The sequence below is a fragment of the Camelina sativa genome, chromosome 17 (assembly GCF_000633955.1).
Source record: "Camelina sativa cultivar DH55 chromosome 17, Cs, whole genome shotgun sequence".
Lineage (NCBI taxonomy): Eukaryota > Viridiplantae > Streptophyta > Magnoliopsida > Brassicales > Brassicaceae > Camelina > Camelina sativa.
Window position 1 is genome coordinate 6,550,279 of NC_025701.1, and position 22,064 is coordinate 6,572,342.

The 22,064-nt window shown below is 36.8% G+C and overlaps 8 protein-coding genes across 8 annotated transcripts; 3 read left to right on the top strand and 5 right to left on the bottom strand.

The window, feature by feature from the left end:
- On the top strand, positions 861-2,346 carry LOC104755723 (protein PHYTOCHROME KINASE SUBSTRATE 2-like). Its single transcript, XM_010478175.2, has one exon. It carries the CDS (start codon positions 904-906, stop codon positions 2,239-2,241), a length of 1,338 nt encoding a protein of 445 aa, XP_010476477.1. The 5' UTR covers positions 861-903; the 3' UTR covers positions 2,242-2,346.
- On the bottom strand, positions 3,311-4,791 carry LOC104755724 (sphinganine C4-monooxygenase 2-like). The gene is made up of 2 exons (XM_010478176.2): positions 4,369-4,791; positions 3,311-4,086 (listed from the first exon to the last, which is right to left on the bottom strand). The coding sequence occupies exons 1-2, from the start codon at positions 4,591-4,593 to the stop codon at positions 3,532-3,534; spliced, it is 780 nt and encodes a 259-aa protein (XP_010476478.1). The 5' UTR covers positions 4,594-4,791; the 3' UTR covers positions 3,311-3,531.
- On the bottom strand, positions 6,383-8,880 carry LOC104755725 (protein HGH1 homolog). The gene is made up of 9 exons (XM_010478177.2): positions 8,707-8,880; positions 8,447-8,569; positions 8,157-8,354; positions 7,948-8,026; positions 7,478-7,623; positions 7,267-7,380; positions 7,044-7,175; positions 6,823-6,936; positions 6,383-6,721 (listed from the first exon to the last, which is right to left on the bottom strand). Exons 1-9 carry the CDS (start codon positions 8,758-8,760, stop codon positions 6,662-6,664), a joined length of 1,020 nt encoding a protein of 339 aa, XP_010476479.1. The 5' UTR covers positions 8,761-8,880; the 3' UTR covers positions 6,383-6,661.
- LOC104755726 (haloacid dehalogenase-like hydrolase domain-containing protein 3) lies at positions 9,103-10,977 on the top strand. The gene is made up of 9 exons (XM_010478178.2): positions 9,103-9,283; positions 9,512-9,625; positions 9,718-9,800; positions 9,893-9,976; positions 10,071-10,146; positions 10,243-10,315; positions 10,415-10,488; positions 10,572-10,665; positions 10,780-10,977. Exons 1-9 carry the CDS (start codon positions 9,184-9,186, stop codon positions 10,844-10,846), a joined length of 765 nt encoding a protein of 254 aa, XP_010476480.1. The 5' UTR covers positions 9,103-9,183; the 3' UTR covers positions 10,847-10,977.
- On the bottom strand, positions 11,035-12,219 carry LOC104759219 (probable F-box protein At1g14315). Its single transcript, XM_019239296.1, has 2 exons — positions 11,786-12,219; positions 11,035-11,611 (listed from the first exon to the last, which is right to left on the bottom strand). Exons 1-2 carry the CDS (start codon positions 12,199-12,201, stop codon positions 11,104-11,106), a joined length of 924 nt encoding a protein of 307 aa, XP_019094841.1. The 5' UTR covers positions 12,202-12,219; the 3' UTR covers positions 11,035-11,103.
- On the bottom strand, positions 14,296-15,382 carry LOC104759220 (F-box protein At2g34280-like). Its single transcript, XM_010482171.1, has 2 exons — positions 15,168-15,382; positions 14,296-15,079 (listed from the first exon to the last, which is right to left on the bottom strand). The coding sequence occupies exons 1-2, from the start codon at positions 15,380-15,382 to the stop codon at positions 14,296-14,298; spliced, it is 999 nt and encodes a 332-aa protein (XP_010480473.1).
- On the top strand, positions 15,754-17,196 carry LOC104755727 (60S ribosomal protein L10-1-like). Its single transcript, XM_010478179.2, has 4 exons — positions 15,754-15,868; positions 16,113-16,614; positions 16,722-16,803; positions 16,923-17,196. Exons 1-4 carry the CDS (start codon positions 15,859-15,861, stop codon positions 16,989-16,991), a joined length of 663 nt encoding a protein of 220 aa, XP_010476481.1. The 5' UTR covers positions 15,754-15,858; the 3' UTR covers positions 16,992-17,196.
- LOC104755728 (F-box/kelch-repeat protein SKIP11-like) lies at positions 18,248-20,307 on the bottom strand. The gene has a single exon (XM_010478180.2). It carries the CDS (start codon positions 19,781-19,783, stop codon positions 18,509-18,511), a length of 1,275 nt encoding a protein of 424 aa, XP_010476482.1. The 5' UTR covers positions 19,784-20,307; the 3' UTR covers positions 18,248-18,508.

Here is a 22,064-nt window from a genome sequence, read left to right on the forward strand (position 1 = left end):
ATTTTCTTAAAAACCTGACCTTTATTCACAATACAATACAATTTGGATTCAATCGAAAGAGAAAAAAAAACACATAGAACTGCTTCAGAAAAATTCAGACCGGAAAAACTAATTGAGCTAGAGTCAGAGAAACAGTAACCTTTCCATCTCCTCCAGGTTCTTTCCCGGAATTGAAAATGCAAGCGGATCTCCATTTCCTCCGGTTAACCGTAAATAACCGGCGGTTAGCAAATCCTGGAGAAAACCGACTCAAACCGTCGCGGTTATAAGTCTTCGGCAGAATGATCCTCCTCCGTGAATCGGAGAAACATAAAAGAGACGAAGATTGAGATAAACAAGAGACTATCTGTGAAACCATTTTTGAACTCTTTGACTGAAAAAAAAAAAAAACTTTTATTTTTCCTTCTTCTTCTAAGAGAGCTTTCCACACAGACGAAGAAGATAAGATCCGACTAAAACGGGCGGGTAAAAAACCCCGTATTAAATGAAGGCCCAATTATATCAAATTAGGCCCAAAGCCTTCAAGGACCAAACAACTCGGAGGGTCTTTGTCACAAAGGTCACAGTATGTCACAAAAATACGTACATCCCTCGTGTTTCATAATTTGTAATTTTGTTCCCTAGGAGAATCATATCCACTTATATTTCTTTTTACATTTAATAAAAAAAGAGAATGCGTCTTCGTTTTGTAACCAAGACAAAAATAATTAATGTTTTTTTCGAGCATATTAGCACAGTTCTACTGGCAAATATGCAATCTTGTCCCACTAATGGAACCTACAGGGCTACACGACACGCATTGAACAAGTGACACATAGCTTCAGTAACTTCTTCATTTCGTCTATTTATATTCTCAACAAACCTAAATCATCTAACAAGAAAAATACTAATGCAAAACAAAAAATGGCTACTACCTTAACTTCATCTTCTTCAACACCAAACACATCTTTTGATTTCATGATGAACAACAATAACAGTAGCAGTCTCTACGGTCCTTTCTCTTCTTCTTCTACTTCTTTTTCTTACTTGACAAACAAGGAAGATGCTCTCACGCAGCAGAACCTCATGAGTGGTGGTATCAATCCAGATGTTCTTGGAGTTAACAAGAAAGGTTCTGAAGATTTGGAGATCAGTGTGTTTGGTGCTGAGAAGTACTTTAATGGAGATATGGATTCCGACCACAGTCCTAGACTTGTGTCTCTTCCGCCAAACCCTGAAGTTCCAATCGAGAGAATCTTAGTTGGTCCGAAGCAAAGCTCGAAGAATTCCTCGGGAACTCCGAGTCTCCTGTCTGAATCCAGCTGGAATAGCCAGAGCTTGTTGCTCCAGAGCAAATATATGGAGAAGAACAACAAGAACATCAAGAACAACTCTAGCTGCAACAGTTACTTGGAGGAGGAGAAGGATATTAGTAGCAATCACAAGGTGAGTAATAAGAAGAGTTTTCTCGCTAATCTTGGCTGCAGATGCGTTTGTTCGAATTGGAATTCAGTGGATGTCGTCGACGACAAGAAAAGAAGCTCTGGTCTGAAGAAGATCAAGACTCAGTTGAGTTTCTCTGGGAATATAAGCTCAGAGATGAAGATTCATAAACAGCAACAAGAAGCAATGTTAGAGCAGAGGAAGTCTCTGGAAATATTTGGATCTCCTCTCGTTGAAAAGAGAATCATTCAGAAGAAATTCCCATGGGAATACCCGAGCTCTGCTAAAGCTGAGGAACATGGAAACTCTGTGAAGTTTGAAGAAGAAGAAGATGGGAGCGTGAGTGATGTAAGTACTGATCTTTTTGAGATTGAGAGCTTAACAGGGAAAGGAAAACCATTTCTTGCAAGGCAAGGAAGCAGTGATCCAGACTCACCAAATGGTTATGCACCGAGTGAGGTAAGCATACAGTGGAGTGTAGTAACGGCAAGTGTAGCAGATTACTCTGTTATGTCTGAATGTGCAACGAGTCCTGTCAAAAAGAACCGGTCTTTTCAGATTCCTCGAATCCCTATCATGGCGAAACCAAACCGAGAAACCGCTCCTCAGAGACGGAAATCGAGCAGTGGCGGTTTATTATTGGGATGCAAGAGTCATAAATCTGTCAGAGTCTCTGGTGATTCGTACACAAGCATGAACAGAACACCGAGTTATGTTCCAAGATTCCCCGTAGAGGCTAATCATACAAGCGTTGAAACAAGAAGGAGGATCAGCAGTAGTTCGGGTTCTCACACGCAATCGTCTTTTTTGTATACTTAAAATGATGCCAAAAGTCCAAGCTCCTTTCTCTTTTCATGTAATGTCTATTGAGTGGAAAACATTTTTTTTACTAATACCAAAATCAAAATTATTATCATGAATCAATCCTTGAAATATACTTTTCATGACCACAAATGAGTATGTGGTCCAAGAACTCACCTATTATCGCCTGAGATTTTCAGGAACTGCACCATGTGAAGACTAGACACTTGAGGTCTAATCTGCAAATAAGACATAACTAAGAATGCAAGTCCATGTGATATATAGTAAGGTGTGATTGTAACCTTTTGTTGACTCTGGAGACAGATTTAATGCAGCACGTAGACTAGACACAAAACACAAATGGTCCACCTCATTTTCATGTGCTTGTCTCAACAATAGAAAGATACCTGACTGATTAGGGTTTAGATTAACGGTTTAATCAAAGCCCGTACGAGTTGCCTAAAACAGCCTTTAATGAGGAAACTCAATCAAACAATGACAGTGTCCTTTCACCTAACATGTCTTAAAAGCTAATCCAGAATCTTCTTGGTCCATAAGAGCAGAAATCATCTCATCCATGTGATGATAATGAGATAAAGTAGACGTGGACAAAACCTTAATTGTGTCATTGATGATGATATGTCTCTGTGACCAACTCAGGAAGAATGTTAGGTTTTGAGAAAAGAAAAAAAATTGATTGTGATACAGTCTAAAGTTCTAATTCAAAATACAGACATTACCAGCTGCATTTAATCAAAAAAGCCAACCTTTGAATCTTAAAACGAATACACTGAATCAAGATCAAATTTCAGTAACCTCAATGAAACCAAATTTGTCAAGAAAAACATCAACCTTGTCCCAAAGTATCAATGGATCTTGAAGATAAGTATTGTATCGCTTTCGAAGGTCCACTTTTTCAATAATTGAGCAGTCAAGTCATTGGTCTATATATTACCCAGTTGCCATGTCTGTAGAAGATAAGAACAACAAAAGCAAGCAAGAAACCCTCTGCAAGGACTCTGTATGTATGTATGTGTATGTCAATTCTTAATAAAGGAGATGGATGAGACACTAACCAAGTCTCAAAATCTGAAATTATAAAGCAGATAATATTAAGAGAGAAGATCTGAAGTCTTGGCTGTTACAAAACGAATTTACTGCTAGCTTACACAGAAACATAATCCCGCAGATTGAGAAAAGCATAGATTGGAAGTGTATGTACAGTTACAAATACGCAAAGGTTACAGTGGTTCTCTCTAACGAAGTGTCATAGCAATGATAAGAATCCCCTGAAGAAAGAGAAGAAAACTACTCATCTTTGGATACTTTTATTGGCCGTGTTTCAAATCCTCCATTGGCTCTTTTCTCAAGCGAATAAGGCAAGTAAGTACCAAGAATCCTATCCCACATGACAAAGAACGGCTGCGAGAAGTTATATTTGCTTCCATAGAGCTGGTGGTGAACATCATGGTAAGCAGAATTATTACTGAAGAAGATGTGAAATGGATTTCCCGGAAGCCACAGTCCACAATGATCATCAACCGTTTTGATGGTAGCGAAGGAGAAGAAAAAGATAGCAGTCCTTGGGGACATACCAGAGAAGAGGAAAGACAAAGCACCACCAATAGTATCCAAAAGAAGACCTTCTAGTGGATGATTATACAGAGCTCCATATGCATAAGGCACGATGAGACGATGATGTTGAGAGTGGATGTGCTTGTATAAGAACTTGTTGAGATGCATATAACGATGAATAAAGTATTGCCAAGTGTCGATCACAAGCATAGCAATGATAAATTGCCTAGCTAGAAGTAAAACAGAAGATGGCTGCGCCGTAGCAGCATCTGCATCATTCCCTGTTATCTAAACAAAAAACACAAATTCCAAACAAAATTTTCAGGACAATGAAAATGTACCAAATCCTCTACCCTAAAACAGGAGATCCAAATTCTAATTCATCAAAGTCTTTATGTAGCAATCCTAAATCTGTAACCTTTTTGATTCAACAGGTTCAGGACAATGAAAGGTGCTAATGAAATCAGAAACCCTAAAATCATTCTAATCGACCACATTAGATTGAACAGAAACATAACAAAATCAGAGATTTGAGAGAGAGGGGAGGGGGAGGGGTGGGGGTGAGTATACCTTGAAGAGGATAACGGCGATAATGGCCTGAAGAGTCTGTTGAAGAAGGACGCCTTTGACGACGGCAGATTTGGTAACGAGATTCTTCTCATCCTCGTCAATCTTGGAATGCAATCTATATTTATCCATAGATCCTAAGCAAATGTACATCCCTGAATATATCCAATACACCAAAATCGGCACGAATGTTCCCAGAAACTCATCCGTTATCGCGAAACCCATCATTTTCTCCTCCTAACTAACTCTTAATCAATCTCCCGACACAACTCGATAAATCAAACACCGCCTGAAGCAAATCGCACCACCTTCGCTAAAAAATACACGAAGGTGATTTTAGATTTGGAATCTACTTCGGTGTTTTTTTGTCGTCGAGAAGAAGAAGAAGACGCAGAGGAAAGATAGAGAGAGAGAGATGAAGAAGGAAGGATCCTTAATATGATTTTTTCCCAGGTTGGACCCGATGCCGCCACGTGGCTTTTAATGAATGGTCAAGGCGCCAACTGGTTTCAATTTTTAATGTGTGCTAATTATTATTAAAATCCTTTATATTAATAGTGCGAAATGGTTAAAATTAGATATATGATTAGATTTGTTGAATTAAGCCGAAAGAAGAACACATGCCAAAGTGATATGATTTTGCCTCTCTGTCCAGTTGTGGTGGAAACTGGACACAATTCGGTGGCTACCTCGTGGGGGTGGCAATTATTTTGGGAAAACGGCCAATTCCCCCTAAACTTTGTTGCTTTATCGTATTCATACACGAAACTTTAAGTTGTGCTTATAACCACATAAACTTGATTAAAATTTGAATTTCCCACATCAACAAAGCAAATCCGGTCAAAACCATCAAATCGATAAACGGTGTTAATGTTCCGTTAACAAATGATGAGTAGGATGCCATGTTGTGCAATAAAACGACGTAGTTTCGATCAACTTCTAAAAATAAAAATTATGAAACAAAATTATACTAACTCAGGAATTGAACCCACGACCTATATCTCACCCATGGTCGAACTCAAACCAGCGGAGCTACTGTATCTTTAAGCATATTGCCAGTACGGAATATATTATATATGCAAATCGTTCTCTCCTTACTTTCGCTTCTCCCTCCTTCTCTTTACTTTTACACCGTTTCAGATTTTTATAAAATCTTCATGTTCCAGCAAAACAATAGTAATCTAATTGCATTAAAAAAAATCGGAGGAAAAAACAAATATATCGACTTATTCAGCAGATTTCATTTTATGAACAATCTATCTATCTTTCCTTCTCTTGCTTGATTAAGAATAATAAAAGGTTCGTTGTTCATCTTTTTCTATTATTATCCTTTGATTTTTTTATCTCAATTATATTATAAAAATTAGAGGGGTATCTACATCAGATTTGGCAAATAGATAGCAGTCACTCTATAATTTCCAAAACTTCTTAGATTGATCTACAAATTCCGACCAGTAATTGAGTTTCTAAAAAACCCAGAAACAAGTTGATTGCTTGAGTTTTGATGATGAAAAACTTCGTACTATACATATATATTACATGGTCGACTAATATTGTAAACTTAAGTTACGGTAGCTCTGCTGGTTATGAGCTTATCAACTAATGCTGTTGGTCGCATGTTCGACTCCCCAACTAGTAATATTTTGTTTTATAATTTTTATTTTTTAAAAGTTAATCGAAACGACGTCGTTTTAAAGCAGGACGTGGCTATCCTAATCAGCATTTGTTAACGGAACAGTAACACCGTTTATCGATTTGATGGTTTTGACCGGATTTGCTTTGTTGATGTGGGAAATTCAAATTTTAATCAAGTTTATGTGGTTATAAGCACAACTTAAAGTTTCGTGTATGAATACGATAAAGCAACAAAGTTTAGGGGGGAATTGGCCGTTTTCTCCAATTATTTTGGTGTCTTCTTTTGTTTGTTTATTCAATTTAACATTTCTATTAAAGATATGTTTAAAATGTATATCAGTTAAATTAATTAGACCTTATCTGTTTGATTAGGGAAAATCAATAGCTCAATGTATTATATAAGATACTGCTACTAGTCTCTCACAAACAAATTGTCTTTACCAAGATTAAAAATAAAATGTCTAATCTGAAATCAAATTACATAAAAAAAAGAATAGAACATGAAGGACCAATAAGATAAGTAAATAAGGACTCTCTCTAGTGTTACAACTAGTGCACAAGATTTAATTGTAACTCTTTCATATAAAAGAGAGGAGACAACTTTGTTCACTAAACAGGACAAGTTACTTCCTTTCGGAGAGCCGGCAAAAAATGTTTACTTTTAAGACTCTGCTTTTACCGGTTCCGATGATTCTTCAGGGCCTCCAGTTTCTTCAACAAGCTGGTTAAGACAGGAAAGTGAGTAAGGGGTCAATGCCATTTACTCTATGGAAAGAAAGATGTTATCTTAAGTCAAGTTAGAGTCAGTCAATGAGAACATACCAAAGAACCGACTTGTTCAAAGGCTCTCATTGCTTTTGGATCTTCCTCGTATTCATATCCCAACTGTAGAATCCGTGGTCCGTTCAGTGACCAAAATGCTCTTCGACCTGCCTCCTGCAATAATATATCAGAGGACCTTTTGTAAGTTTTGGTTTCGGTGAATTCTTAACCAGGATTCAGAAAGTTAAAAAAAGGGACAGCGAGAACGAGATTTGTTATACCTCTAAGATGATCAAATATATAGCTTCGAGTGTCTGAACACGAATGTCCGGATCAGTAACTGGTTCTCGCTCAATGGAAAGTGCACTTCCAAGCTCAGGTGGCATTTTTGAGATATCTTGCTCACTGTATGTCTAAGCAAGGTAAAACCCAATCATCAAAGACCAAAAGAAGAAAAACTTTTTGAAGCAATGACGTATCAGCTATAAAGCAAAATCAACAAACCTTGCTGCCTGCAACTGGTAGGAGCAGAGCGGGCCAGAGAAACTCTGATATCAAGAGTATGTTCTGGAGTTGGTTTTTTGCTTCAAAACAGCAGTTACGAATAGTTCCAGCAACCTGAACGCCGATAAACATAATCCATGTTAAATTGTTCTAAGAGTAGATTAAGTAACAGGTTGAAAAACAGTAATCCGCCAAACTCCTTTGAACGTACCCCTTTCTTTCGCAATTGATTTGTAGAATCAAACTGCCTAATAATCTGTTTTAGTAGTCCTCTTTTTGGTTCCAGTAACAATTTCCTCCCATCTTCTGTTTTCGATATGTTGACAAGGATTGAACCAACATGCTCAAACTGATCATCTGGTGAAAATATAAGAACAACAACATTCAGTAATTGATTCGTGTTTCTATCCATTAGCAAAGTAACACGGTTGCAAACCATAAACTAACAGTAAGACACTATGCATAATATATACTGAACTTGTTGCAAATATTACACGTTGACAGAATAGGAATATAAATGGGACACCAATAAAACTTTAGAACTTTAGTATTACCGGCGATTAGCTATATGAAACATAAATTAGATATAGATTAAAGAAATTCCAGACTATCATCATATCATATACAGACTATTATATCAAATTATGTAACCAATCAAAGACTAAAGTAGTAAAAACATACCAGAAGTTTCACCAGAAGACCTGCAAAATGACCTAACAAGCTTCATGATATTTAGTCCATGCATCTTCTCATCGTCAATCTAACAAAGGGATAAAGTTTGAAACAATTAGCTACATAACCATTAATTAGACTACCAAAAGACAATCCCCACTCTCCACAATTACAATTGATAATTCAAGATAAGATGGTAATCAAGAAAGATAAACGACCTGAAGCAAAGAAGAAACCCCATCATCCAACTGAGTGAGATTAACTAGAAGCATAACAAGCAACCTGGTAATACAAGACTCAGGCTTATACAACATGTCCATGGCCACTTTGATCAAACCCATTCGAATCATCTTCCCAGCCAATTCAGAGTTCTGAGAAAGATTTACAAGAGCCTGAGCTGCTGGCTCTGATACTTCCTGGAAATAATTGAATTCAAAACATTACAATCTCTATCAATACCAATCCAACAAATAAAAAAGAGTGCTTCTTAAGATTTGAGCCAAAGAACCTTGCTTTCATTTAAAAGACGAGACAATGATGGAAGAAGAATCTCAGAATACTTGGCTAGAGATTGTAAACCTTCCTCTGAACCAGTTAATCCACTAACAATCTCCACCGCAGCTTTCTTCACCTACAATTTTGTTTCTTTCATTCAATCAGAATCATCGCTAACCACAAAAAAACAAAACCCTAGAATCTAAAACTGTCGGCGCATCCTCATAGCTTAGAAACAGATGAAAACCAAATGTTAAAAAAAAAGAAGCTTACTGTTGGAGAAGTAGATGACAAAAATTCAACAAGCTCTTCCAGCTCCGTCGCCATATCTCTGGTCTCCGAGGAAGAATTCGCCGTAGAGAGAGAGAGTTCAACGTTTCTGCGCGCTATATCTCCGCCGGCGAACACGAAAAATCCTCAGGGTTTATTTGTTTACACGACAAACCAGAACACTTCGGTTTATTCAGAGGAACCCAAATTGAGAAAAGAAAAATTGCAAAACAACCCACAGACTAATTAATGTTTACACAATAATCTTATATTTATGAAAACTACATAAATAAGCATCTACGTAATTAATTTCTTTTCTTGTATCGATTGATTAATATGTTTGGGCTACTTTGGTAACGTTTTAGTTAATTTGAGGGTTATTGTGAAAACTTCACCAGTTACGTTCTTTGTTAGAGAGAGAGAGAGAGAGAGAGAGAGAGACTCAAATTTGTAATCTTTGACATTGTGGATTACACAAAGATGGAAGCTTGTTTGAGATGTTCACGAGGAAGCTATTTATATAAAACCTTGAGACCACTCTCCACCTCTCTCCGCTCTTCTTCCGTCTCTTTCAGCACCGGTTAGTAGCTCCTCCTCCTCTGTTTCTCAATTAAAATGGCGAAATTGGATTGGATTCTGTTACTGTACGAGATGCATTTTGATTCAAGTGAATCTGAAATTGGGTAATCTCACTTTTATTTTAACGGAATCAGAACAGGAATTTAATGAATGATTCTGGGGTTTCTGTAAAAAAAAAAACTGATTTTTTTGTATTTGTTTGCTTTTCATAATTGGGTCATTTGTGAAGAAGGGAAGCCAATGAAGAGAGCTTATGATGGGTTGTTGCTTGATGCTGGAGGAACTCTTCTGCAATTGTCGAAACCTGTTCATGAAACCTACGCTTCCTTGGGCCAAAAATATGGTCACTTTACTTTCTTACACCCTTAGATCCATACCAAAGACCAACTTTTAGATATTCTCCTCAAGTTGATTTTTGTTTTGTTTCAAGTTCAGGTCTCAAGACAACTCCAGCTGAGATCAAGCAAGGTTTCAAGAGAGTTTTTTCTGCTCCTTGGCCTGAGAAGTTGCGTTACCAGGTCCTTGAATGAATGAGTGAATCTCTCTTTGTTCTATCTTTGATCGTTACTGTAAGCCATTGTATTAAAAAAATCTTTCATTGTACTGTCAGGGAGATGGAAGACCGTTCTGGAAGCTCGTTGTTTCCGAAGCTACTGGTTGTTCTGATAATGACTACTTTGAGGAAGTCTACCAAGTGAGTATCGAATGAAAGACTGTTTTAAGTAGTCTTTAGATTCCATTGATAATGCCTAAAAGATGGGTTTAATCTTCTGTTTTTATTCTATTAGTATTATGCGAATGGGGAGGCGTGGCATCTCCCAGAAGGAGCTTATGAGACAATGTCACTACTGAAAGATGCTGGAGGTTATTATTACATTGAAGAACTCTCTCCTTGTTTGCTTAGATTACTTATTGTATTCGTTAATGCTGATTTCTAAAACTGGTGTTAGATGATTGCAGTTAAGATGGCTGTGGTGTCTAATTTTGATAGCCGGCTAAGCAAGCTATTGAAGGATCTTAATGTCATAGATATGTAAGCTTTGTCATGTTCTGTTATTTATATCTGGAATCCGAGTGTTAAAGTTAACAACACCATAAACTGTTTCCGTATATAATGTTTGGTCTTTGGCAGGTTCGATGCTGTGATTGTATCCTCAGAAGTAGGATACGAGAAACCTGATGAACGAATCTTCAAATCCGCGTTAGGTATTGCATCCTAAACTGAACTGTTGTTTTTTATACATGACTGCAAAAGGTTTTAGAATTTAAGGATTCCATGTCAAGCGCAGAACAAATCAGCGTAGAAACAAACAGGGCAGTGCATGTCGGAGATGATGAAGGAGCAGATAAAGGCGGAGCAAACGCCATCGGTATTACTTGTTGGTGCGGCACAGAGACTTTTTAACTTGTTTTATTCGAAGTTTCTAAATTTCTCAATGATCAATTCCATCATGACTTATACTGTTTTTTGTTTGTTTGTTTTGTTTGAAATATTAGGTTGTGGGGAAAAGATGTTCAAACATTTTCAGACATACAAGAGCGGATCTTGGTTTCAGAACACTAAGCTTGAAAGGTTTGTTCTGCAACATTTTATAATATATCTCGATTCTCGGGGTAAATTTTCAGACCTTGGATCATATTTACTCTATCAACACTGTAATCTGTCTTTTCAAGTTAGGTTTTTTTTTTGTTCAACATTGTAATCTGTGTTTTTAAGTTAGTTATGAAAAAGCGGCAAACTTGGAAGACAAGAATCCATAATTTAGATCAGATTGATGTATCACGGGAAGCATACAAAAAGAAGAAAATGGTGAAAACAAATTACAAAATAGAGATTAAACTCTTGACATAACAAACCAGATTTCCAAGTAAAGGGGCGTCTTTGCATACGTCTTTGAAAACGGAATCAAGAGATTTGGTCGTGGGATCATACATGACCAGTTCTGTACCAAATACATCAGAAGAAAGAAGCTTGTTCTTCTCCAGGATTGCTAGTGGAAATAAAGGAGTAAGAACACTCACTATCGAATATATATGTTCCCAAGTCTTGGTCTCTGAACTGAACGACCATATCACTTGTTGGGTCCGATTACAAAACGATAAGCACAAGCGGTTGTTCAGGTTGGATATGATGATTTTTTTGGGAGTTGCTTCCGCAGAAGGAAGTGGAGTGATGATTTGAAAAGTTTCGGTATGAAGATCTAAAGATAAAACTTTTGTTTCTTTCTCCTCGGTTAACCAATAAAGCGATCCATCTAAATACAGAGGATACGTGGAAGCAATAATCCGATAAGGAGAAGAAGGAGTAATGTACCTCCAAGCGTTGGTGCTAAAATCGAAGACTTCACATGTAGTAGCGTTTTCTAGGCCTAGTTCAGAAGAGTTACATAACCTAACCGGTTTGTATGTACCACTGATTTTGTCTTTGCCGAATCCAAACTGAGGGTATGAGAATAAATTAATCTCTCCTTCCAGATACCTATCGATGGTGAGTCGCTGCAACCTGGAGGGAGGGAAACTTCGATGCCATCGAGTGGTGGGATTTAACACAAGATTTGCTTTGAGGTATGCGCTGAGGCAAACAAGACCGTCACAGCTATTTTGCCAGCCGCCTAATAATATTGAGAAATATAGTGATGATGACTCCAACACCAAATTCCTTGGAGCAGAAGTAACAACAAGACAACGACGATCATCATAAGACAATACCACTGTCTTCAGCTCAGTGACCACCAAAAGAACATAGATATCATCATCATCTCCTACTGGTTTCGAGCCAAAGGTCAACTGTTTCTTCTGGAAATATTGAGACTCTATTGTGAATTTCCATTGTTTCGAAACAGATTTGAATCTGAGCAGAGACTTCACCGGAACTCTCTCTAGAATTCTCTCTACGGCATCGTGTGGAAGCAGTTCCATTAATTAGTTTCTATGTGGCTTTTGTTCTGTGTTATTATTGATCTTATTTATAACTTTTGAATATATATATATATATATTTAAAATTTAAAATTTCAAGAAGATAATATAGGATTTCATCAGCATAATCAAATCTCGAATAGGAGACGATTAACGAGAATATTTTTATTTAAACCAGTAAATCGTATTAAACACAAACAAAAATATATAATCGGAAAAAATGTCATAAAAATCCTCAACTTACCAAAAGTGTTAAAAAAAAGCATAAACTTTGCTTGTGGTGGATTAAATAGCTAATTTTAGTTGTCTTTTCAATTAAATAGTTAATTTTACTTTGCCAAAAGAAGCACATCTAAGTCAACTGATGGAGGAGGTAAGTCACAGTTAACAGTTTACAAAACGATGTCGTTTCGTTTTTTCTTTAAATCACAAAACTGGGAACGAACCCAACACCCATTGGCGAAATGGGTACGTTACTTGACCGCTAGACTAAAGCATTTATTTGGAAAGAGGTGAGATATATACTTTTATGATGAAATAAACGAACAAACACAAAATCAGAAAAGGATATATAGTAAATGAGTTTGCCTATGAAATTAACTAAAAACTAGATTTTAATCCGCGGTACACCGCAGAACAATATTTTTACACCAAAAAAACTTAAACTTTAAAAAATTGTATTTGTTTGTTAATTTTGTTTCTTTTGTTTAATGTTTAAGATTGTATAATTATTAATTATAAAATTTGATCAATTGTATACTGCGACAATTATTTAGTTTTATTTATACTAATGTTACATTTGTACCATATCGAATTTTTTATGGTAATAAAAATAGAAATTTTTACTGCTTTTTAGATTTACCCGTGAAAGAATTATTCTTACATTATTATATTTTTAAATTTTTAGTGTTTTTAAATTTAATCCGTAAGTTTAAAGTTATTTAGATTTAACCCGTAAAAGAATTATATCCATAAAAGTTATTATGCAGTATACTGCATATTAATTTATATTATAAGTACTCCAATTTCTTAGATTTAATCCGTGAAATAATTATTTTTGCATTTTTTATCAGCATATTAATAACATTAAAGTTTTAATTGTTCATATGAAACAATATAGTTATTATTGAATATTAGAGTTTTTAAAAGAAGAAAATATTGTATAGATATTTTTGGCATATGTTATTAAGTGTAATAAATTTCTTAATATATAAATTGTTTTAGGAAATTATAAACCAATTTTGTAGAGACATTTTAGGAATCTAATTGATTCTGTTTGTATGTGCATTTTTTTAAGGATTAACTTTGTAAATAAATATAACTTAAAGGACACCAAATGTACTTCAATTTATAGAAATACCATGGATAATTATTTAGTTTTATTTATTATAATGTGAGAAATCTGATGAATCAATCCTTAAGTACCTCAAATCAAGTAATCTAGATGACTAAATCTACATTTTACAATAAAAATATGTAAAGCAAAAATTTCTATAGAAAGTCTATACAAACAAAATCTCTAAAGATAGTTTTGGTGATTTTATGGGATTAAAACTTTAATGGGTATAGCTGTTTTGGGAAAAACCGGAATGTATAGATATTGTTAAGATTTTATGGCAATAAATGTAACAAATGTTGGTCAATTTAAGAAAGTTTAGTATTTGATTTTCTCTGCAATGTTATTTATGGAATTTTTATAGGGGTTAATGTTATAAATAAAAATTAAATAAGCAAAACTTAAAGAGCATAATACTTCAAAAATGTTAATATAGATTATGACATTTTCAGACATTCAAGAGCGGATCTTGGTTTCAGAACACTAAGCTTGAAAGGTTTTGTTAGCAACATTTTATAATATATATCTCGATTCTCGGGGTAAATTTTCAGACCTTGGATCATGTAACCAATTTACTCAATCAAACACTGTAATCTGTCTTTTTAAGTTAGTTTTTTTTTTTTGTTCAACAATGTAATCTGTGTTTTTAAGTTGGTTAATAATGAAAAAGCGGCAAACTTGGAAGACAGGAATCTTGTAATTTAGATCAGATTGATGTATCACGGGAAGCATAAAAAAGGAAGAAAATTGTGAAAACAAATTACAAAATAGAGATTAAACTCTTGACATAACAAGCCAGAAATCCAAGTGAAGAGCCGTCTTTGAGAAGGGAATCCAGAGATTTGGTTGTGGGATCATACATGAACAGTCGTGTACCATATACAGCAGAATAAAGAAGCTTGTTCTTCTCCAGGATTGCTAGTGGAAATAAAGGAGTAAGACCACTCACTATCGAATATATGGGTTCCCAAGTCTTGGTCTCTGAATTGAACGACCATATCGCTTGTTCGGTCGGATTATAAATCGATACGCACAAGCGGTTGTTCAGGTTGCATATGATGATTGTTTCGAGAGTTGCGTCCACAGAAGGAAGTTTAGAGATGATTTGAAAAGTTTCAGTATGAAGATCCAAAGATAAAACTTTTGTTTCTTTCTCTTCGGTTAACCAATAAAGCGATCCATAAAAATACAGAGGATCCGTGGAAGCAAGAACCCGATAAGGAGAAGAAGGAGTAATGTACCTCCAAGCGTTGGTGCTAAAATCAAAGACCTCACATGTAGTAGCGTTTTCTAGGCCTAATTCAGAAGAGTTACATAACCTAACCGGTTTGTATGTACCATTGATTTTGTCTTTGCCGAATCCAAACCGAGGGTATGAAGATAGATTACTCTCTCTTCTCTTAAACCTCTCGAGAAAGAGTTGTTGCAACCTTGAGAGCGGGAAACTTCGATGCCATCGAGTCGTGGGATTGAACACAAGATTTGTTGATTTGATTTTGAGGTATGAATCGAGGCAAACAAGACCGTCGCAGCTAGTATGGCAGCTGCCAAAAAAAATATGTTGATGATGACTCCAATACCAAATTCCTTGGAGCAGAAGCAAAAACATGACAAGGACGATCATCATGAGACAATACCACTGTCTTCAGCTTAGTGGACACAAAAAGAACATATATATCATCATCATCTCCTACTGGTTTCGAGCCAAAGGTCAACTGTTTCTTCTGGAAATATTGAGACTCTATTGTGAATTTCCACTGTTTGGAAACAGATTTGAATCTGAGCAGAGACTTCACCGGAACTCTCTCTAGAATTCTCTCTACGGCATCGTGTGGAAGCAGTTCCATTGATTAGTTTCTCTGTGGCTTGTGCAACTTTTTTTCGTTTTTTTATCGATGTATATATATATTATTTAAATCTTAAAATTACAAGAAGATAATAAAAGATGTCATCATAATAATCAAGTTACACAAAATTCACAAATAAGGAAGGAGAATATTTTATTTAACAAATCGTCTGTACATCATCATATTTTAAAAACACACAAAACTATAATCAGTAAATCAAGTAATTATTTTTTTAAGATTAAATATATATTACAGAGCTTAAACCATCTATGGGCCCTAACAAAATCTCCTTTATTTATAATGGGCTATATTCAAAAGCCCATAAGATAAACACAGTAGCTACTACTTGTTGACCTAGAAAAAAGATCGGATCTATAAATTGAAGTCATTTTTCTAGGTTATCTGTTTTTTTCGTGAAGCAGCCGCGCTTTTCGGCTGAGGAAGGAGAAGAAGAACCAACAAAAAAGAGAGACGCCATGGGAAGAAGTAAGCTTTCTCGATCTCTCTTATGTTCTCGTTTAGGGTTTCTTTCTTCATCTAATCTAACCAGATGTTCCCACTTTCGTGCGATTTAGAGATTATTCATTTGATTTTAGCTGTTCATCGTAGAAATGATTAGGTTTATACGATTTGATTGATTAGGTTTGGTTGATGTGAGTAGAAGAATCATAGATTTGAGCTGTATAGATTTGTGTCCTCGAGCTAAAAAAATCTGAATCTTGTTGTATAGGACCTGCGAGGTGTTACCGTCAGATCAAGGGTAAGCCATACCCAAAGTCTCGTTACTGTCGTGGTGTGCCAGATCCCAAGATCAGGATCTATGACGTTGGTATGAAGAGGAAAGGTGTTGACGAGTTCCCATTCTGTGTCCATTTGGTGTCGTGGGAGAAGGAGAATGTCTCCAGTGAAGCCCTTGAAGCTGCCCGTATTGCTTGCAACAAGTACATGGTGAAGTCTGCTGGAAAAGATGCTTTCCATTTGAGGATTAGGGTTCATCCTTTCCATGTTCTCAGGATTAACAAGATGCTTTCGTGTGCCGGAGCTGATAGGCTCCAGACTGGTATGAGGGGTGCTTTTGGTAAAGCTTTGGGTACTTGTGCTCGTGTTGCTATTGGACAGGTGCTTTTGTCTGTTCGTTGCAAGGATGCTCATGGTCACCATGCTCAAGAGGCTCTTCGTCGTGCTAAGTTCAAGTTCCCTGGTCGTCAAAAGATTATTGTCAGCAGGAAATGGTAATGTTTAAAAGATTTTTCCCTTTCAGATTTTTGTTTTCATTGTTTTGTGGTTACGAGCAAAGCTAACTCATCGAGTGTGTGTCTTTTTTTCTCTTTAATTTCAGGGGATTCACCAAGTTTAACAGGGCTGACTTCACTAAGTTGAGGCAAGAGAAGCGTGTGGTTGCTGATGGTGTCAACGCTAAGGTAATTGTTTGTCATCAAATTTTTTACTCTTTGATTCTTGTGTTGTAGTAAGAGTAATAGTCATTATTGGAAACGTCTTGTGTTGCTTGGATTGAACAATGCTTTGGTTTCTTTTGCAGTTCCTCTCATGCCATGGACCTTTGGCTAACCGTCAGCCAGGAAGTGCCTTTTTGCCAGCCCACTATTGAAGAGTGTCAGAACTGAAGTCTTCTCATTCCGGTGAAGGACTATAATCAGTCTGTAACTTTTTGCTTATCGTTATATCTCTGGCCTTGTTTTAAGTTTTTTTAGTTGGACACAATCAGTATTCTGAATGTTTTGTGACTCTTTTGTTTAAGCTCTGAAATGATTTTTGCTCCTTCGGTGTTGACCATATATATACCTTTTTCGCAAGTTTTGTCGTTGGCTTTTTTAAGTCTTTACTTGATATTTGATATGCGAAATTGTCTCACTTGATATCTGATATAGCATTTTGAGCCTTTAATTAGTAGCAGGATTTTTGCCTGATGTGATGTCAATGTCTGCTGTATAATCAATGTATTGTTTTACAATCAAGTAGCTAACATCATCACCATTATAACAGTTTCCTGAGAATTGGTTAGCATCATAATCTCCATTTGTTTCTCTTTCTTCTCAGCCCTTAGGTCTTCGTGCAAAATTGTAAGCATCAGACTAATAAAATGTTAGGCACTACCGCACTAGGAAGAAAAACCGAAACTCAGTATGCAAGAAAGGAAAATTCGATTTTTTCCAATCTTTTTTTTTTTTAATTTGAACAACCATTGCTTATAAATACAGTTCAGTCAGTTAACATTTTTACAAAAAGTGGTGAAACGACTCTTAATTTGAAACGGGATGATTGGTTTTTCATAGAGCATAGAAAGTTTTAAACAGAGAAGGGTGATTGGATTATTCTTCTCCATTTTTGTTTTGTATGCATAAAGGGTAAATAAACAGATTTGAAATTAGGAAAAGCTTAGCCTATATAATGTTAGGTGGTTGTCCTTTTTAATATTTATGATCTTAATATCTCGTGAAATTTCATACAAGGGGTGAGTGATCCAAAAGAAAATGACAGAGACCTACCTACACGTCAAAATCAGATTCAAACTGCCATTTTCATGTTTAATTCCATCTTCTTCTTTCTTTTTTTTTTACTTTACATTTCAAAGAATTTATTGCAACCATTTTCTGAAGAAAGGACCAAAAGTCCCAAAACAGAGAGAGAACCAAAAGAAAAGGAAAGAGAATGTTGCAAAAGTTTTGGGAATTACTTGCAAGTAAAAGATCAAGATTTCTTGCAAACTACAACTATATAATAAGATTTTAAAGCTCTTTTTCTTCTCTTTTATATGGGATTGAGAGGAGAAACGCAAAACGCAGGTATATTCTCTTTGCAAACATTTAAGAGAAATGACCAAAAACATTAAATTTAGAAAACAAATTCAACAACTTATGACAGAACTGAATGATTCTGATCACTTTCTCCACCAAACTTATTACAAACAAAAAAAAAACTGTTTCTGTTCTTTCCAAAAATCTTACAATACCACCAATAAGATGATTTATGTATCCAATTGAATTGAAATAAATTTCTTTTATAACCAAAATAAATAAGAAAAAAAAAAAGACTGTAACTTTGGACATCTCCAACAAAGCATAGGGAATCATAAAAAAATTATTTGTTGAATAGACCTTTAAAATATCAGCAACCCATCACGGCGCAATTGTATACGAAATTCGAAGAATGTTTCCTATCGAGCAATGTCCATAGAGGTGGACTTCGATCACTCTTTGGTATCCAAGAATTCAACTCAATGTACCCTCCACCTGAACTCTTAGGTCCACCAATCACAATCAACCGCTCACCGCAAGCTCTAAACGCTAATCCCCAACCGTTAACCGAGTCAGCTCTCTCGGGCAATCTCCCTAACGTAAACCATTTCTTACTCTCTTTATCATACTTCCTCACTTCCATGTCAGCATGATCCGCTGCATACAACTGATTCTTCACAACCGCAACAAGTGGCGGCGCCTCTGCTGCTGCTGGCATTTCCCTGCTCCTCGGAGGCGACATCTCCGGTATCTCAGTCCATTTCTTCGTCTCTAAATCAAACTCCTCACCGCAAGTAAGCACTTTAGAGTCGTTCCCGCCAATTCCACCGATCACATAAAACTTCCCATCCATGAACACACCCGAACACATCTTCCTCGGTTTGTTCATCTTCGGAAGTGAAGTCCAAGTCTGAAGCTCGGAGTTATACATCTCAGCGGAGTCACTGATTTTGCCGAGAGAGTCACACCCACCAGCGAAGATAGCAACCTCTCCTAGACTCGCTGAGCCAAACAAACACCTCGGCGAGTTCATCCTCATACCTGACGACCAAGAGTTGTTTAAAAGACTGTATCTGTAAATAACGTGAGAAGAGTAATCATCTTTGCCTAACACAAGTAAGTCAGTGCCAACGGCTAAGGATTCTTTATCGGCACACATGAAGGTAACACCTGAAGGCATAGTTGGAAGATTCATCCATCTTCTTTCAACAGGGTTGAAAGCAACCCATTCCAAGAGCTGACAAGAGAAGTAAACCCAATGTTCAACGATCTGGTTTTGTCTCCTGAGTCTGTAGATCTCTCCTGACTTCACCAGAGACCGGAAACTACGGTTCAAGGAAGCAATGGAGCCGTAAGAAGACCTTGAGCAACGGATCAAACAGGTGATGGAATTGTCCCTGCCGATATCGTTGATAAGTGAATCACCATCGTTGATAGAAGACAATCTGAGAGACTTGCTCTGTCTGAGGTGGTCATGAACATCATCATCAAATGCTCTTTTGCCATTGATGAGATTAGCAGAGTCAGAGGAATCTTCTTCTTCTTCTTCTGATTGTGGAAACATGTAAGAAGGCCACTTGGATTCAGAAAGACGAGAACTTGAGAAGACCCTTGTTGATATCAAAAACTTCCGATCTTCAACCATCTTCTCCGGTATAGATTGCGATGTTACAAAACCAAAAGACAACAAAAAGAAAAAAAGAAAAAGAGAGAGACTTTATGAGAAATCTCAAAAAACCAATCAGAGAGGACGATTCAAAGTATTCTCATTTTCGAGATTAGATCGTCCAAATGGATTGATTCAGAAGAAGAAGAACAACCAAAAAAAGAGAAATGTTTCTTTATGGGAAGATCAAAAGCCAATCGCCAAATAAGAAAAACAAAAGTCAGATCTTCAGATTTCAAATTAGAAAACAAAAAAATGAAAAACTGATCTGAATATGATTCCTCGACGGAGAAGGAAGAAAGAAAGTAAAATGGAGAATCTATAAAGAGGAACCAACGAAGAGAATTACAAAGAGATTATTATTATATAATACTAATTAGTAATAAGAACAAAAGAAAGGTACTTACGGATTTTGGATTAACGAAAAAAATAAAAAAGATTAGAAATTTGAAAATGGAAACAAACTCTCTCTACGAATCGGACTGAAGCCTTCGTTAATGAGTTTAATCTCTCTCTGTCTCTCTGTCTCATCAGGGCTCAAAGTTTAAAGTCTATCTGATGTGATCACGGGTTCGACCCCCTGACCAAGACGCCCGAGACGCATGACCGAGAAGCATCGGACATGGACAGAACGCCTATCTTGAACGCGGCCAAGGCACCGGCGACCCTCCCAGGAGCCTCAACGCGACCAAGGGAGCTCCAGCAAGGCGACCAAACGAAGAATCAACTTGGAGGAGCAAAACAAAGTCACCTCTTGAGTATTTCAAGGCCGAGCTTCAACCTACGCACAAAGGACCCAAGTTTAGCATCACCACTTAGGCACATTGAGCCGCGACCAGCTTTGGGAAGCTTGAATTGAGTGTCTTCACCATCACGCCAGTGTGAAGACATCCCTAAGCCATTAGAAGGAGCTGTACTCTTTTTCCTACTTTGGGTTTGTCCCAATGGGTTTACCAAAGAGGTTTTAACGAGGCAGCAAACTCTAGTGCATCTCCACTTTGATCCCACTTGGCTCATGACTTGGAAACACTTATTGACATGCTTAGGAGCCAAGGAAGTGAAGATCCTATCCACGTTCAGCCAATGACGTGGCCACCCTATCCCCTTCCCTTCTTCTCTTTTGAATTTCTTCTAGATCCCTCTATGACCGTTAGATTGGTCTTTGCTTTGCTTTATCTTTGCTTTTGCTTTTTGGCCATGTGTATGGTTTAGATCATGGCCACGTCCCTAGGGTTTTTAGAGTCTCCTTATGTAAGCCTCACTATATAAAGGCATCAACCCTCATTGTAAAAATCAGACTTGAAAGAAATAGAAATTTTCACAAAGAGAGATTCTTTGTTCTTGTCTCACCTCTCTCCTTAGCCTAAGTCCGGGACTTGGCACTTGAGAAACCCTAAGAGATTCACAAACCGGGTTTGTAATCTCTTAGTTGACCGTATCAAGAGGAGAGCCAACCCTCTTGTGTCGTCGCATCAAACCACCTCTATTCCATCGCCCATCTCTTTCGTCCCACCGTCCCAACCTCGAGTTCTCTTCCGCTAGCTCTCGAGTCTATCATCGATTCCACTTCGCCAGCCTCGAGTTCTTTACCATCAGCCCTCGAGACTTCCCAGTACCATCTCGCGTCGTTTCCACCTCCGTTTCCCACCGAGTCCTGCCATTAGCCGTATCCGCTCAGCCGCGTCCGTACGTTCTGAGAAGGCTTCACGACCGTCTTCACAAACCGTTCGTTGGAACCTCCTCAACTCTCGTTTCTGTCGTTTGAATCCTCTCTGGATTCGAACCCTTGATGCTTGGCCGAGGAAAGTCCCACCGATTCTGACTTGACCGAAGATACATTCCTCCATCGTTCCATAGCCGCGTCCGCGGGTCACATCACTCTCTCTCTCTCCCCCCTGTTTATTCTTTTTTTTTAATCGGATTTAAAATAAAAAGCAATGGAAAATTAATTAATTAATTTAACTGAAATGTAGTAATTATTTGTTTAGAGGTTTTTTATTATCTTTTTTTCTAACATGACGTCCGGAGTCTAAATTTTTTTATACAAGATAAGATTTTTTCATAAAAAGGAAACAATTTTAAATATTAAATAAACGTATTTAAAAAAAATCAAAGAAAAATTCAATCTGTTTTCTAGTTTTGTTTTTGTTTTGTTTTCTAGTGTGTTTTCAAAGTGTTATAAATGTTCCTAAAAGTTTCAGTACTTTTTTACCTGTTTCTTTTTTCTTTTTTTGGTCAAAGGATGTTAAATTTTTAGGTT